Source organism: Bufo gargarizans, chromosome 10 (genome assembly GCF_014858855.1).
Source record: "Bufo gargarizans isolate SCDJY-AF-19 chromosome 10, ASM1485885v1, whole genome shotgun sequence".
Lineage (NCBI taxonomy): Eukaryota > Metazoa > Chordata > Amphibia > Anura > Bufonidae > Bufo > Bufo gargarizans.
Genome location: NC_058089.1, coordinates 110925551 through 110941468, shown reverse-complemented (window position 1 = coordinate 110941468; position 15918 = coordinate 110925551). Strand labels below are relative to the sequence as shown.

At 44.4% G+C, this 15918-nt stretch overlaps 1 protein-coding gene across 4 annotated transcripts in view; it reads left to right on the top strand.

The window, feature by feature from the left end:
* ANKRD11 (ankyrin repeat domain 11) overlaps window positions 1-15191 on the top strand; it is a 146394-nt gene extending 131203 nt beyond the window's left edge. For 2 of the 4 annotated variants that reach the window (XM_044269631.1, XM_044269630.1), the window contains exons 9-13: window positions 1313-9735; window positions 12010-12108; window positions 12466-12609; window positions 12835-12927; window positions 13956-15191. In XM_044269631.1, coding sequence (XP_044125566.1) covers window positions 1313-9735; window positions 12010-12108; window positions 12466-12609; window positions 12835-12927; window positions 13956-14141 — 8945 coding nt within the window. In that variant the 3' untranslated portion in view covers window positions 14142-15191. The remainder of the gene's footprint in view (window positions 1-1312; window positions 9736-12009; window positions 12109-12465; window positions 12610-12834; window positions 12928-13955) is intronic. The other 2 variants (XM_044269633.1, XM_044269632.1) reach the window with 2 other exon arrangements.
* Window positions 15192-15918: the final 727 nt, after the last annotated feature.

Sequence of the window (15918 nt, the reverse complement as noted above, 5' to 3'; positions counted from 1 at the left end):
GGTAACGGAATCCATAGTTTAATTCACCGTTTACCACCAAACTAAGTGTTAGCGAATTTCATGAGTGGAAATTTGCTCATCTCTATTTATGAGCTTTGAGGAGGCAGTAGCGTCAGTCTCTCTTTAAAGAGGACCTTTCACCAGAATTAAACTTCTAAAGTAACTATACAGGCATGTAGAGCGGCGCCCAGGGACCCCCCTGCACTTACTGTTATACCTGGGCGCCGCTCCGTTCTCCCGTAATTGCCTCCGGTATCTTTACAGTTAGGCTCCACCCAGGGGAACCTGCCGTCGGCTCATTCTCCCATGCTGTAGCGCTGGCCAATCACAGCGCTCAGCTCATAGCCTGAGAGAGAAAAAAGCCTCTCGGGCTATGAGCTGAGCGCTGTGATTGGCCAGCGCTGCAGCATGGGAGAAGGAGGCGCCAGCAGGTTCCCCTGGGTGGAGCCTAAATGTAAAGATACCGGAGGCTATAACGGGAGAACGGAGCGGCGCCCAGGTATAACAGTAAGTGCAGGGGGGTCCCTGGGTGCCGCTCTACATGCCTGTATAGTTACTTTAGAAGTTTAATTCTGGTGAAAGGTCCTCTTTAAACAGCTGATGAGCGGGATCCTGTATTTCGTGTCCCTGCTGATCAGATACTGATGACACTTTTCATGGGTTAAATCAAGTGTTCGTTAAATGTATTTTTATTTATTTTTTTAATTTACTATGTCTATCAATATTTTAAAAAAATCCTTAAATCAAGCAGTTTTAGCCATGGCCAAATAGGCCTAAAATGTCAAGACGTCATGTTTGAGAGCAGCCCCATGGGCCGTAGACGCAATGGTCAGGAGCTGGACCTCAGTGACTTCTATGGGAGAGTTTTCTGGGCATGCTCTGTGACCTGTGCAGGGGGCATTGTACAAGGAAAGAATAGATGAGCTCTGACAGTCACCTATTGTGAATAGAGGATCCTCTCTTATATATGCAGAGGTGACATCTGTCAGTAAAGTTTGCCTGTGATATTTCTATAGCTGCTAAGTTACCTGAACAGTTATCTGCATGACCTTTTAATGTAGTTAGTGACATGGAGAATTAAAACACAAATCACCAAAATAAAAAAAATTAAAACAATTTAGTCAGTTTCCTTAGGGCACATTTCCTTTTAAATGTTTTTTTATCCAGGTATTGTAGTATTGTTTGTACTATGGTATCTCTGCCCTTAATATGGGTGACAAATTTTACTGTAAAAAGTCTTTATTAGCAAACCACTTTTTATACTTACTCCTGTGTATTTATAGATTTCTTTTTTCTTTCCTTTTTAATGCAGAAAGCTCAGAAGAGGAGGATGCTCCTTCGTTTGCACCTTCCAGCTCAGTAGATGGCAATAACACAGACTCAGAGTTTGAAAAGGGCTCTAAACACAAGGGCAAACGCCAGGAGCAGACCAAAAGCACGCCAGTGAAGGATGAGTACGAGTTTGATGAAGATGACGAGCAAGACCGCGTTCCTCCAGTCGACGACAAGCATCTGTTGAAAAAAGAATTCCGTAAAGAGACTAAGGCGAACAGCGTTATTGCTATTCCTAAAATGGAAGTAAAAGCTTATTCTAAAAATATGACTGCACCAAAGAAAGCTGCTCGCCGTATCTTGTCTGATACATCAGATGAGGAGGAAAATTCTGTCTCTACAGGGGCTACTGAAAAGCTCCGGTTGTCCGCTCACACCGTTCTGCCGAGCAATAAAACCAGGGAGCAACCTGTGGCCAAGCATAAAGAAAAGGGTAAAGTGAAAAAGAAGCGGAAGAAAGACGCAAAAAATAAAGAAGTTAAGTTTGGAAAGAAAAATAACATTTTTTGTTCTGAGAGCGAAAGCGAAAACTTGGAGAGCGATGTAGAGAATGATATGCTTTCCTTAGATAATTCAAGCAGCGTGAAAGACTCTGCCTTAGCTTTGAAGGAGACTTCTTTGTTTAGCTCTTTATCAGCATCTTCTGCATCTTCTCAAGGGAGTTTAACATCACAGAAGCACAATGCTAATATCCCAGACCAGCACTCCAAGCATTGGAGGACAGACAATTGGAAAACTGTATCTTCTCCAACCTGGTCAGATGTTAGCTCGCTGTCAGATTCCACACGGACACGGTTAACTAGTGATTACGATTACTCATCCGAAGATTCTAGTTTGGAGTCTTTGAAACAGATTAAAAAGAAACACGAGCACAAAAATAAAACGAACACTCATAATAGTATATATGAAAAGAACTCTTTCCATCTTCATGTTGAAGGTGCGATTCCAAAATTAGACAAAGAAGGTAAAGTAGTGAAAAAACATAAAACAAAACATAAACACAAAACTAAAGAAAAGGTTCAAAATCAGGCCAGTCAGGATGTAAAGATTCTTAAAAGCTTTTCGTTTGACTACGATCAAAAATCGGAAAAGTCTTTAAATCTAGAGGTTGATGTTCCAGAAAAACTAAAAGTATTAAAACATGATCATGATCACCTCAGGAAAGAAGAAAAATCCATCCCCAAGTTTAAGGCAGAGGAAAAGGACTGGTCATTTAGAGACGAGGGAGGCAAAGTTGCCAAAGAGGAGAAGTCATCGAAAAAGACAAAAGAGGCTAAAGACAGTAAAAACTTCAAAGAGGACAGAGACCGGTCTGGTAAACTGGATCGAGAAAAAACGGTTAAGGAGAAATCTCCCAAAGAAGACAAACCTAAAACACACAAAGAGGAAAAGAAGAAGAAAGTAAAAGATAAGACCTCAAAATCTGAAAAGAAGGCTGAAGTTAAAGAGGAGAAACCTTCTAAAAACGAGAAGGAGAAAGTAAAGAAGGATAAGTCTCACAAGGATGAAACACCTTTTGAAGAGTTTAACAACAAAAGTAATTTTTTAGACAATGAGGAAGCAAAGTACAGTACTTCAGATGACCAAGGATTATGGATGTCTGAAATGTCTTCAGATTCTTCTTATGGTTTTAAGGGAGAAGACAGTTGGGACTCTTCCTTTGCAGATTTTAGGGAGATCAAAAATGATACAATCCCAAAGCTTGTAGTAGAATCTGTTAAGGAAGAAGTCAAGGAAAAAGATTCAAAAAGCAAAGACAAGAGAGACTATGGAGATAAACCAGAGAAGGAGGTGGCCCTTAAAAGAAAGGATCGAGACTCTTCAGACAGAGTTTCTGACAAAAAGAAAGACCAAACAGAGTCGCACAAAGGCACCCCATCCTATACAGTAGAGAAAGAGAAGAAACGGAGGGATTCTCTAGAGTGCTCAAAAATCCGGAAGGAGAAAGATGGAGATTCTGTAAGAAGAGATTCTTTGATAAACAAAGATCGAAGAGATTCCAAAGTAAAACAAGAAGAGTCGTTCAAAGAAGAACTGAATGACTATGGTTCAGAGAACTTCTTTAAAGAGAAGTCGGAGCAAGAGTCTTTTCCCAAAAATTCTGAGGCACGAGAGCGGCATCATTCTGGTAAAGAGAAGCGAGAAGCTTCTGAAAAAAAGGAGAAACCAAAATCTGAAAAGCATCGAGAAAAATCTAAAGATGCTGAGCGAGAGAAGTCTGAAAAATCCACCGAGAAAAGTCAGAAAGAGAAGGAAGCTGATAAAGGGTCTAGAGATAAGAAAGATTCAAAAGAAAAACACAAAGACAGAAAAGCCTTCTCCGAACAGAAAGCCGAGAAAAAAGAGAGAACCTCTGCATTAGAAAAAGACACTAGTGACAAGAAAGATGAAAAGAAAGCAAGGGGGAAAAACTGGTATAGCATCTCTGACATTTTTACCGATGAAAGTGAAGAGGAAGAGCAAAGGTTTGTTCCCGGGTTCAAAATTACTGAAGCCTATAATGACTTGCACAGAATGGACAGTTATGAGAGGGAGACCGCCATACAAGACAAAGATGCATCTCAGTCTGAAAAACACAGAAAATATTCCAGTGAAAAGCAGCATTCTGGGGAAAAACAGAAAGACAGAGAACAGAAGGATCGGAAAAAGGAAAAGAGTCAAGGGGAATCTGGAAAGGAAAAAAAAGAAAAGAACACAGAAAAACACAAAGACAAAAAGGACAAGGATTCTCTTGACAAATACCGCAAGGATAGGGTGTCCCTAGATAGCAACCAAGACAAGAATTGTAAGATAAAACCGCCAACTGACAAAAAGGACAAAAAGCATCTGACAGAAGAGAAAGTCAAAACTAAACACAAAGAGAAGTCTGATCATTTTAAGGAGAGGAAGTTCTCAAAAGGTGAATCTGAAAAAAGTCTGCTGGAGAAATTGGAGGAAGAAGCTCTCAATGACTATAAGGATGACTCGAATGATAAGATTAGTGAAATTTCTTCAGACAGTTTTACAGATAGGGGCCATGATCCAAGTAACATGTTTGAGACTTCTGGATTAACCAACTTGGACACGGTGGAGGAAAAATATAAGGATTCGGTGCCTGTGCCTTGCTTAGCTGAGAAGCTAAAAGACAAGGAGAGAAATAGACATTCCTCATCATCCTCAAAGAAAAGCCATGAGAAAGATAAGGTACGGAAAGACAAGTCCGATAAAAAATCTGAGAAAACGGACGATACCAAGGACACTTACAGCAGGCGCGAATCTATGCAGTATGAGAAAGAGGTATCATCAGGAGATGCAGACTCTTTTCCAGTATTTAGTGTTAAGACCGAGACTGAAGAGGAATTGGACAGAAGTGCGGATTACATGTTTACTTCAGAAAAAGAGAAGCATGATTCTGAAAGAGATCTTATAAAGAAGACTGAGAAGGACAAAGTTTACAGCGTGAACACACCAGCTTTAAAAGAGAAGAAAAAGAAAGACAAGCACCGTGAGAAAAGTAAAGATGATAAGCACAGAGACAAACAATTGGAGGCGTTCTTTAAGCATCACAGTAATGAGTTAAAAAATGCACGAGATAAAGAACCTTCCCAAGTAAACTCAAAAGATAAATCTAAAGAAGACTTGGGGAAGTTTAGTGAAAACAGGCTGAAAGATAGATCGAAAGAGAACGCAGAGAAAGACAAAGCTGAGAATGTCAAAATCATTAATGGAAATGAGAAGATGACACTGATGAAAGAAGCCAACAAGAAAGATACCAAACCAAGAGAAAAACTTTTGGGTGACGGAGACCTTATGATGACCAGCTTTGAAAGGATGCTCAGCCAGAAAGATCTTGAAATAGAAGAGAGGCACAAAAAGCATAAAGAAAGAATGAAGCAAATGGAAAAGATGAGACATCGATCTGGAGATCCAAAGTCGAAAGAGAAAAAAGCTGAAGAATTACGTAAGCGTAGTTTGGATCTGAGTACCAAGAAAACATCTGTGACTGACTCCCTTCAGAAAGAAAAGAAAAGTAAAGATTTGGCCCCTTTGATTATACCTGTTCCTGAAAATAAAACTCTAGCTGTCATTGGGAATGATTCTAAAGACTGGCTCAATGGTCCCCAAATAAAGGAAGTGCTGACAGCTTCCCCGAGACCAGATCAAAATCGGCCAACTGGTGTCCCAACTCCTACATCTGTAATCTCATGCCCAAGCTATGAAGAAGTGATGCAGACACCTAGAACACCTTCCTGTAGCACCGAAGACTATCCTGAGCTGATGTTTGACTGTTCAGATAGCCAGCATACTCTACCTGTGTCTGCCATGTCTATGAATGCATGCTCCCCTACCTTCTTTGATCGGTATTCATCCACAGAAACGCCAAACCAAACGCCAACTAAATTACCTTCCTCCATTAACAGAAGCCGCTCAGTCTCTGTTGATGTAAGAAGAGCTGCTGAAGAGGAGTTTCCAGCTTCTGATATAAAAATCTTTAGGCAGCAGAGTGTTCCAGCATCATCTGGCTTCAGTTCACCCATGCAGATAATGATGGAAGAAAAAGTTCAACCTCTTGTATCTACAGAGAAATTCCCCTGTTTGTCTCCTGGTTATTACTCACCAGGCTACCCACCTGATGTTACTTTTGCACCTGGAGACATTGCAAGCATTGCTCCTTCTCCTGACCGTGTCTACTCTGGTGTACAAGCGAAATCCTCTCCTTCGGAAAGAGATGACTTGCTAGAGCCTTCTACGGAAAGTGCTGTTCCTCCAGACCTTGGCTTACAATGTGATTCTGCAGAAGCGCAACAAGCTACAGAATCTATTCTTCCTCAAGAACAAAGCTTTTCACCACCAGAGTCCAACTTCATGAGGCAGGACTCTGCCTTTTTAGAAACAGAAAATTTTATTCCTGACAGTAATAGTTATACTTCTGAACCTGAGTTCATACCACAAGAAGCAGATTATCTGCACCAAGAACCTGCATATATTCCTCAGCAGCCAGCCTTTATACCCCAGGAGCCAGATTTTATGCCCCCAGATCCGTCCTATATGCCATCAGAACAAAATTATGTCATCCATGCTGCATCCAGTTTCCCACCCTCTGAGAATGCTTACTTGCCCCGTGAGTCAGATTTTCACGCTTCACATTCAGAAGCCACCTTTCTACCTCCTGAACCTGCTTTCATCCCACCACCTCCAAAATCTGACTTTCTTCCTTCAGTTGAAGAAAATACTCTTGACTCCCCTATTTCTGAACATAATCTAGGTTGGGTGAGTCCAGCAAATAGTAATTCTGAACCTGTTATGCCTCAGGGTCTAATGGGAAATAATTCAGAGGAACATGGAAGCTGGTCGATGAGATCCGATCTTGTAAAGTCACCTCAGAGATTCCCAGAGTCGCCTAAACATTTTTGCCCATTAGAGAAAACTCTTCCTACTCCGGTTCCTTTTATTTCACCTGACTCTCCGTACCCAGTTTCTCCGGTCTCATACCCCTTGCCCGAAGCAGCTGCTGAGCAATTGAAAGAGGAGGAAGAAGTAGAGAGAGTTACACCTCAACCTGAAGAACAGGTACCATACATGTCCCCTACTCCTCTTCCTGCTTTTTTTGATAACTTGAAAACTCATCCAGAAGAACCACAAACTCTGTCAACAGAGCCCCAGGTTAACACAGACCCTCTTGCAGACACGGCATCTGTCAACGAAAAGTTCGTACAGCCCGAAATCCACCCGAATAGTCAAGAGGAGGAGACCGAGCCATGGTCTAATCCATTTTCTTCAGTAGTTGATGACTTAGAATTTGGGCCCTTTTCACTACCAGAACTCCCTCTTCCGGTCAAAGATGAAAATGACAGCGAAACCTGTGAACAGTTGAACATCAGTGCAGTAAGCCCAGCCCGTCCTTCTGATGACCCTGTCGAGGGCGAGACTATGGAAATTCAACCTGGTGAAATAGATCTTCCAAAGCCAGCATCTCCTAAAGAATCACACTGTATGATGGAAGTAGATGACCCACCACTTCAGATACCACCACCACTTCAGATACTAGATGAGAAGGCCGAACATATTGAAGAACCTGCTCTGGAAGCTCCAAAAGTATCCCAGCCCTCAAAGCAAGTCTTTGAGCCGGCATCATTTCCTCTTCCATACGTACAGCTGGAACAAATTGAGGCAAAAGTTCAGGCAAGCCTAAATTCTTCAGAATCGTGTGTTCATATCTTGCCTAAGAAACTTGAGGCTGTTGATACCAAGGTGAATGAGAGTACACCAGTTGAAAACGTTGATTCTGTTGTGCAACCAGAGGCCCCTCGGGTCATCCCCACTGTAGATGTTCCAGAACAGGTGCCAAAAACTGCTGATGTTCCTAAACCGCCTAAAGTGGAAGAGCTGCCTCTACGTAAGGTGGAAGAGCTGCCTCTACGTAAGGTGGAAGAGCTGCTTCTACGTAAGGTGGAAGAGCTGCCTCTACGTAAGGTGGAAGAGCTGCCTCTACGTAAGGTGGAAGAGCTGCCTCTACGTAAGGTGGAAGAGCTGCCTCTACGTAAGGTGGAAGAGCTGCCTCTACGTAAGGTGGAAGAGCTGCCTCTACGTAAGGTGGAAGAGCTGCCTCTACGTAAGGTGGAAGAGCTGCCTCTACGTAAGGTGGAAGAGCTGCCTCTACTCAAGGTGGAAGAGCTGCCGCTACTCAAGGTGGAAGAGCTGCCGCTGCGTAAGGTGGAAGAGCTGCCGCTGCGTAAGGTGGAAGAGCTGCCGCTGCGTAAGGTGGAAGAGCTGCCGCTGCGTAAGGTGGAAGAGCTGCCGCTGCGTAAGGTGGAAGAGCTGCCGCTGCGTAAGGTGGAAGAGCTGCCGCTGCGTAAGGTGGAAGAGCTGCCGCTTCGTAAGGTGGAAGAGCTGCCGCTGCGTAAGGTGGAAGAGCTGCCGCTGCGTAAGGTGGAGGAGATGCCGCTGCGTAAGGTGGAGGAGATGCCGCTGCGTAAGGTGGAAGAGATGCCGCTGCGTAAGGTGGAAGAGATGCCGCTGCGTAAGGTGGAAGAGATGCCGCTGCGTAAGGTGGAAGAGATGCCGCTGCGTAAGGTGGAAGAGATGCCGCTGCGTAAGGTGGAAGAGATGCCGCTGCGTAAGGTGGAAGAGATGCCGCTGCGTAAGGTGGAAGAGATGCCGCTGCGTAAGGTGGAAGAGATGCCGCTGCGTAAGGTGGAAGAGATGCCGCTGCGTAAGGTGGAAGAGATGCCGCTGCGTAAGGTGGAAGAGATGCCGCTGCGTAAGGTGGAAGAGATGCCGCTGCGTAAGGTGGAAGAGATGCCGCTGCGTAAGGTGGAAGAGATGCCGCTGCGTAAGGTGGAAGAGATGCCGCTGCGTAAGGTGGAAGAGATGCCGCTACCTAAGGTGGAAGAGTTGCCGCTACCTAAGGTGGAAGAGTTGCCGCTACCTAAGGTGGAAGAGTTGCCGCTACCTAAGGTGGAAGAGTTGCCGCTACCTAAGGTGGAAGAGTTGCCGCTGCGTAAGGTGGAAGAGATGCCGCTGCGTAAGGTGGAAGAGATGCCGCTACCTAAGGTGGAAGAGATGCCGCTACCTAAGGTGGAAGAGATGCCGCTACCTAAGGTGGAAGAGTTGCCGCTACCTAAGGTGGAAGAGATGCCGCTGCGTAAGGTGGAAGAGATGCCGCTGCGTAAGGTGGAAGAGATGCCGCTGCGTAAGGTGGAAGAGATGCCGCTGCGTAAGGTGGAAGAGATGCCGCTGCGTAAGGTGGAAGAGATGCCGCTGCGTAAGGTGGAAGAGATGCCGCTGCGTAAGGTGGAAGAGATGCCGCTGCGTAAGGTGGAAGAGATGCCGCTGCGTAAGGTGGAAGAGATGCCGCTGCGTAAGGTGGAAGAGATGCCGCTGCGTAAGGTGGAAGAGATGCCGCTGCGTAAGGTGGAAGAGATGCCGCTGCGTAAGGTGGAAGAGATGCCGCTGCGTATGACCCGTAACCGGGCCCAGATGCTTGCCAACCAGAATAAGCAAAACTCTACACCTGCGGAGAAAGAGCATCCAGTAGTAACCACAACAACTACCCGAGGCAAGAGTAAAATCAGCGAGGAGGAAGAGCCACAAACACAACACCCTCGGAAGAGAAAGCTGCAGAAACCTAACCAGCTCCAGCAGCAGATAATAAGCAACACCAGTCAACAAACTCGAGAGATGATACAGCAGACTTTGGCTGCCATAGTGGATGCTATCAAGTTGGACGAGATCGAGCCATATCACAGTGACAGGTCTAACCCATACTTTGAGTATTTGCAAATTAGAAAGAAGATTGAAGAGAAGAGGAAAATCTTGTGCTATATCACTCCTCAAGCACCGCAGTGCTACGCTGAATATGTCACCTATACTGGCTCGTATCTACTAGATGGCAAACCGCTCAGCAAGCTTCACATTCCAGTGGTGAGTGATCCTATCTAATGAAAGGTCGCTGACAGTTTTGCAATCATGGTGATTAGTCATTTAAAATCGGATATGACGTTTGCAAAAAAAAGTTTTGGTTAAGGCTACTTTCACACTTGCAGCAGAGTGCTCCGGCAAGCAGTTCTCAAGTTAGTTTTGTTTGCGATTGCGTTCAGTTTTTATTGCGTGTATGAAATGCGCATTGATGCGTTTTTCGCTAGGGTTGTTTCTGGTATCAAACTTTCGATGCGGTATCGATACAATACCGGGATTTGTTTTTTATCGATACTAGGCTGTGCTACTGCACAGCCCAGTATCGGAGAATATGGATCGTGCTGCTCACAGCAGCACAGGGGAAAAAGGAAGCAGTCTCTCCCTCCCCTCTGTGCTGACCCCCCAGTATTAAAATCATTGGTGGCAGTGGCCACAGAGTCCCCTCACCTCCTCTCATTGGTGAAGTGTCAGCTTCTGATCGGAGCCCCAGCAGTGTAATCCTGGGGCTCCGATCGGTTACCATGGCAGCCAAGACACTACTGAAGCCCTGTCTGCCATGGTAATCTCCCTGCTGCCCTGTGTACTATACACAGGGCAGCAGGGAAAGTGTGAGGTCCTATTCTCCCTGATAGATCTTGTCCTATTAGGGTGACTAGGACAAGGGATTAAAAGATCCCAGGTTCTAGTCCCTGAGGTGGGAATTAGTTATTAAATAAGAGGTAAAAAAAAAGTAAGTGTAAATCACCCACTCTCTATAAAATATATAAACAATAAATAAAATATTACATATCACCACGTCTGAAAAGTCCAAGCTATTAAAAAATTTTTTTTTCTTTGTCACATTGTCCCCCAAAATATAGGATAGGACTGTTCGATTATGGGCCAGATGTTCCCAAAAAATGCGTAATGCACGCTTTCTTTTTTTTGGGGGCTTTTTTTTCACGTGGTATCGAGTATCACAATACTTTTTATGGTATTGAAACCGAATCAAAATTTTAGTATCAAAACAACCCTATTTTTCACGCGCGTGATAGAAAACTGAATGTTTTACAAACAACTTCTCTTAGCATCCATCAGTGAAAAATCTCAATACATTTTATTTTTATTTTTTCACTCAATGCACAAGTGATGCGTGAAAAACAAAGCTCGTGTACACAGACCCATTGAAATGAATGGGTCCCGATTCAGTGCGGGCGCAATGCGTTCGCATCATGCATTGCACCCGCGCGGAAAACTCTCATCTGAAAGGGGCCTTAGGGTGTATTCACATGGCAGTGTGGTTTAGGCCTCTTTCACACAAACGTGTACGCTCCGTGGCCGTATTGCGGATGCATTTGCGCATCCGCAATACACGGTCGCCGTTTCGCGGGCATTCCGCATCACGGATGCGGACCCATTCACTTGAATTAGTCGGCAAATCCGGAGATGCGGAAAGGTACGGAACGGAAGCACTATGGAGTGCTTCCGTGGGGTTTCGTCCCGTACTTCTGTTCCGTAAAAAGAGAACATGAACTATCTTTTTGTGTAACGGGCAGATTGTGGACCCATTAAAGTGAATGGGTCCGCAATCCGCTGCGGCTGCCCCACGGTTGGTGTTCGTGCATTGCGGGCCGCAGCACGGCCACGGGGCACACATGTTCGTGTGCAAGAGGCCTTATGCAGACTTTCGGTGCATGTTTTCATGCAGTTTTCGCAGAGGCTCCCACCAAACCCTCACGTCTTTCAGATTTTGACATGGATCCTCAGGATAGGTCATCAATATCAGATCAGTAGGAGCAGACTCCTGGCACCCCACCAATCCGCTGCATTAAGGCACTTTGGCGCTGTGCTGAACTCTGGCCGCCTCTTAGACCAGTGTTGTCATGTTCATCGGTCACATGGGCCTATGTGCCCATTCAAGGTAATGGGTCTGGGCTGTAACGCCAAGCATAATCCTGTGCTTGGTAAGCTGTTGAGGAGGCTGCGGCCACTACCTATGGTGGAACATTTATATGCATTTGTGGTATCTAAATTCACCATAGTAGTTGGAGCTATTGTCCAGCGCCCGGGAGCCTCAATGTCCGTCCTCTCTGCATAAGGATGTTTTTCGCCAGCCGTAACGCTGCTCCATACAGCCGCTGTATTTTCATCCCCCGTAACAGATCCTAACTGGTAATGGCAGGCGGCCTTTTACCAACTGTTTTACTTGCTTTGTTCTAACTGGATGTGATTCCCTTCACAAAACAAAATATTTGTTTCCCACATTCAACCACAGTCATTAAATTCTACTTGTATCTACAGATCGCACCACCTCCATCATTGTCGGAGCCTCTTAAAGAACTGTTCAGGCAACAGGAAGCCGTTCGAGGGAAGCTTCGTCTGCAACACAGCATTGAAAGAGTAGGTGCATTTGCCGTTGACCATTCTATTTTCTCTGCGTCGTAAACAATTTTCATTTTATTTATTTTTTTCCCTCTGTGCTTTAAATGAGCCATAATGTTTTTGCTTTTCTGATCACATAGCCATATGAAAGCGTTTTTTTTTTTTTTTTGTTTTTTTTATGGGACAAGTTGTATTGTTATTCTAAGGCCACTATTTAATCTGTCTGTGTGTTGGTGCATGTACTTATAGGGGCTTGCAAGCCCACTTCCCTAGTTCCATGCCCCTAGTCTGGAAATGTATTGCATTGTGTTAATAACAAGGACCAGTTTCCCGGCATATGGACTTAATACATTTTTCTATCTTTTGCCCCAATAGGAGAAGCTCATAGTGTCTTGTGAACAAGAGAACCTTCGAGTTCATTGCAGAGCAGCCAGGACGATTGCCAATCAGGCTGTGCCTTTCAGCGCCTGCACCATGTTGCTAGATTCGGAGGTGTATAACATGCCTCTGGAAAATCAGGTCAGTGGTTTTGTCACTCTTTATTCCTGCATCTTTCTTAATTCATGCAAGTATATTTGCAGCGCTTCTCTGAAGGTCATTGCACATTATGAACATCAGATCAGTGACAAATGGCTCATTAGGTTAGCACGTATTTTCTTATATTCATACATTAATATTTTTTTTCCTTTTTTCCATTTGAAATCCCACTTGGTATTAGTATTTTATTAACTGTCTGCTCTATAGGGAGATGAAAACAAGTCAGTCAGAGATCGATTCAACGCTCGCCAGTTCCTGTCCTGGCTACAAGATGTGGACGACAAGTACGACAGGATGAAGGTGAGTGGGCAGACCGTCGGCAAGATCTGGCATTTAACAGGCTTATCCCTCTTTCATATACTGTCTTTGAACACTCGGGCTTGGGCCTCATGGACATGACCCTATCCGTTTTTGCAGATCCGCAAAACATGGATACCTGCCATATGTATCCCCTTCCGCCCTGGACTAAGTTACAAATGCCTATTCTTGTCCTCAAAATGGCCCATTAAAATCATTGGGTTCACATCTGATCTGCAAAAAAATGCAGATTGAAAATATGGTTGTGTGCATGAGTCCTTAGGTGGCAGCACTTGAGGTTAATAAAAGCGTTGATCCGTTTGATCTTCTAACTGCCTTAGGGCTCATTCTGACGACATATGTTTTGTGCCTCTGTGGATAGGGGATAACCTTTACCGACCGGAATACCCCTTTAAGGCCACACACGAGTCAGTTGATTGCGATAAACTTGCAGCGTGCGTCAATAAGAGGTCCCGTTCCGAGATGCACTTCTCTGACCGGATCACAGGGCATTATACTGATTTTATAATGCTGTGTAACCCTGAGAGTCCTGAAATCTACTTACACGAACAGCATCATGCCAGTGTAATTTTGTAAGAGGAGTGGAGGCCAGAACGGGACATCTCGCTGACACGCTGCGAGTTTATTGCATTCAACTCTCATCTCTGTCTGGCCCAATTCTAGTCTTGTGGAAACAGCCAAGGATGTTTTCTTGGCGACTGCCATAGAAGTGATTGGAAAAGGCCCTACACGTGAGCAGCCACATCTCCGTTCATGCCTGTGGCAGCCAGAGGCGAATACACCAGGCTAGTTTGAGGACCCCTGTTTTGGAGGATGTGTAGGTCTTAGTGGTGGGGCCTGCATCTATTTCCGGCATTTCTTGTGGATATATTCTAAATGATTGGAATACCCCTTTAATGCTTACTAGATCTTTTTTAATATGTAGCTAAAGCAAATGCATTTTAAAGGCACACATTGTTCTACTGTTGTACTTGTTTGACGATTGTCTTGTTTTTTCTTTTCCCCTGAAGACGTGTGTATTAATGAGACAGCAGCATGAAGCAGCAGCCTTGAATGCAGTGCAGAGGATGGAATGGCAGTTAAAGATGCAGGAGTTGGACCCAACTAGCCACAAATCCCTGTGCGTCAACGAAGTTCCCTCTTTCTATGTGCCAATGGTGGACGTTAACGATGACTTTGTGCTCTTGCCAGCATGACAAGGCGGACTCCTAAGGTTGTTAGTTTATTTTTATTTTTCTTCTCAACCCAAAACTGGCAAGGGCCGGCCCCTTTGGCTCAGACTTCACTTGCATCATTTCGCTTGCTGATGAATCCGCTGCTTACAAGAGGAGGAAGCATTTTTAAATTAAACAAATACGGAAACCTCCGTTAGAGGAATTGCACTTTCTTCACAGCTTAAACGCACCGCTCCTCCAAGTCGCAGGCGGAGTGGGCTACCGTGTAAGGAGCATGCACAGGCGGAGCGACAGGGAGGGGGAGCAAGGGATCAAGGATGCCACGTGTGTTGCCGTTATACACACTGCTGCGATATGTTCCATTGTGCTTCAGAGACCTCGCAAAGAACCTAGTGGAGAAAGGTGCATCGGTTCACCATGGTTATTTTATTTTATTTTTTCAGGCACAGTTCCAGTTGTTCATAAACTTTAAAGGACAAGACTTTCATTTGGTAAACCCCCCTCACCTCTTTTGTTCCATCTCGTCAATGCGACGAGAATTAAAATCGCCTTCAGCCGCTGACTACCTCATGTCAGCCTTTAAATTACTGGGCCTCCGATGCTAAGCAGGGGCGGTCTGTTCCTTTTAATTGTTCTTTTCCTGTCCCGTATCCTTGCAGATTCTGCATGTGGTTCATTCTGGTTTAGGATTTCCTACCTATGCTTGAATCCAGCCATACCAAGCATGGGTGGTCCGAAAATTTTCATTTTGAGAGCAGAGTACTGCTCAGTTTGTCACTTTTCTCCCCCCCTTCTTAACATCTTTTAACCTTGGGCATTTTGTTTCTCTTGTCGGAGAACTTTAACTTGAAACACTACAGAGCCAATACTTATATGTATGAAAAGACAAAAAAAAAGTATCTGGTAAATTATGTACAGTTTTTATACACATTACCCTATGTACTTTGCTGCCTTCTAGATAAATTATTTTGCAAACACATTACTGCACAGTTGTAAATAACTTATGTACTGTAACATCACTTTCAGTTTTGTGTAAAGAAATAAATGACTTTAAAAGAAAAAAAAAAAAAACAACAACTTTGTAATATAGTTCACCGTAGGCAGCACTTCTCTGCAGAGACATATTCTGGGAGTGTGGTCGACAGTTGGGCCAAAAAAAAAAGTTCTGTTCAGTATTTTGCTAACTTTTTGTGTCTCCTTATAATTTTGATTTTGTCCATGGATAGCAGTTGTAGTCCGTACACACCAGGCAGGGGTATAGACCTTGTGCCTCAAAAAGAGACTCTATTTACACGCTCTGTCCCTTCAAACCGCACCAGTTTTTGCTTGGACGTACATCTTTTGGTCCACTGTTCTGTTGAAGATCTGGTTGGGTTTCTTTTATATCATCTTGGTAGTCCTAGAGGTTGCGTCTTAGCTGTGGCTGGTTAGTATGGTGTAAGGTCTGCTTTAGCACAGGTTAGCGGTCTGTTGTAAATGTTCGTGTAGTCCAAAAAGGAGCTTTTTATAAGCTGCAGGGGTTCTGTCATCTGCTTTACTTAGATGGCATGTGTCAGACGTAGCGGAAGTCTTAGGAGCGCCATCGTGGTTCATTAACCACAGTAGTACTGACTCCTATTAAAGGGGTTTATACTGATGACCTATCCTCGGGATAGCTGATCAGTGGGCTTCCAACACCTGCTACCCCTGCCAATCAGCTCTTTAAAAATGCCACGGCGAAGCATTGCTGCCTCCTCGCAGCTTACCAGCTTACATTGTATAGTGGCCATTCTTGATAATTGCAGTTTAGACCCATTCA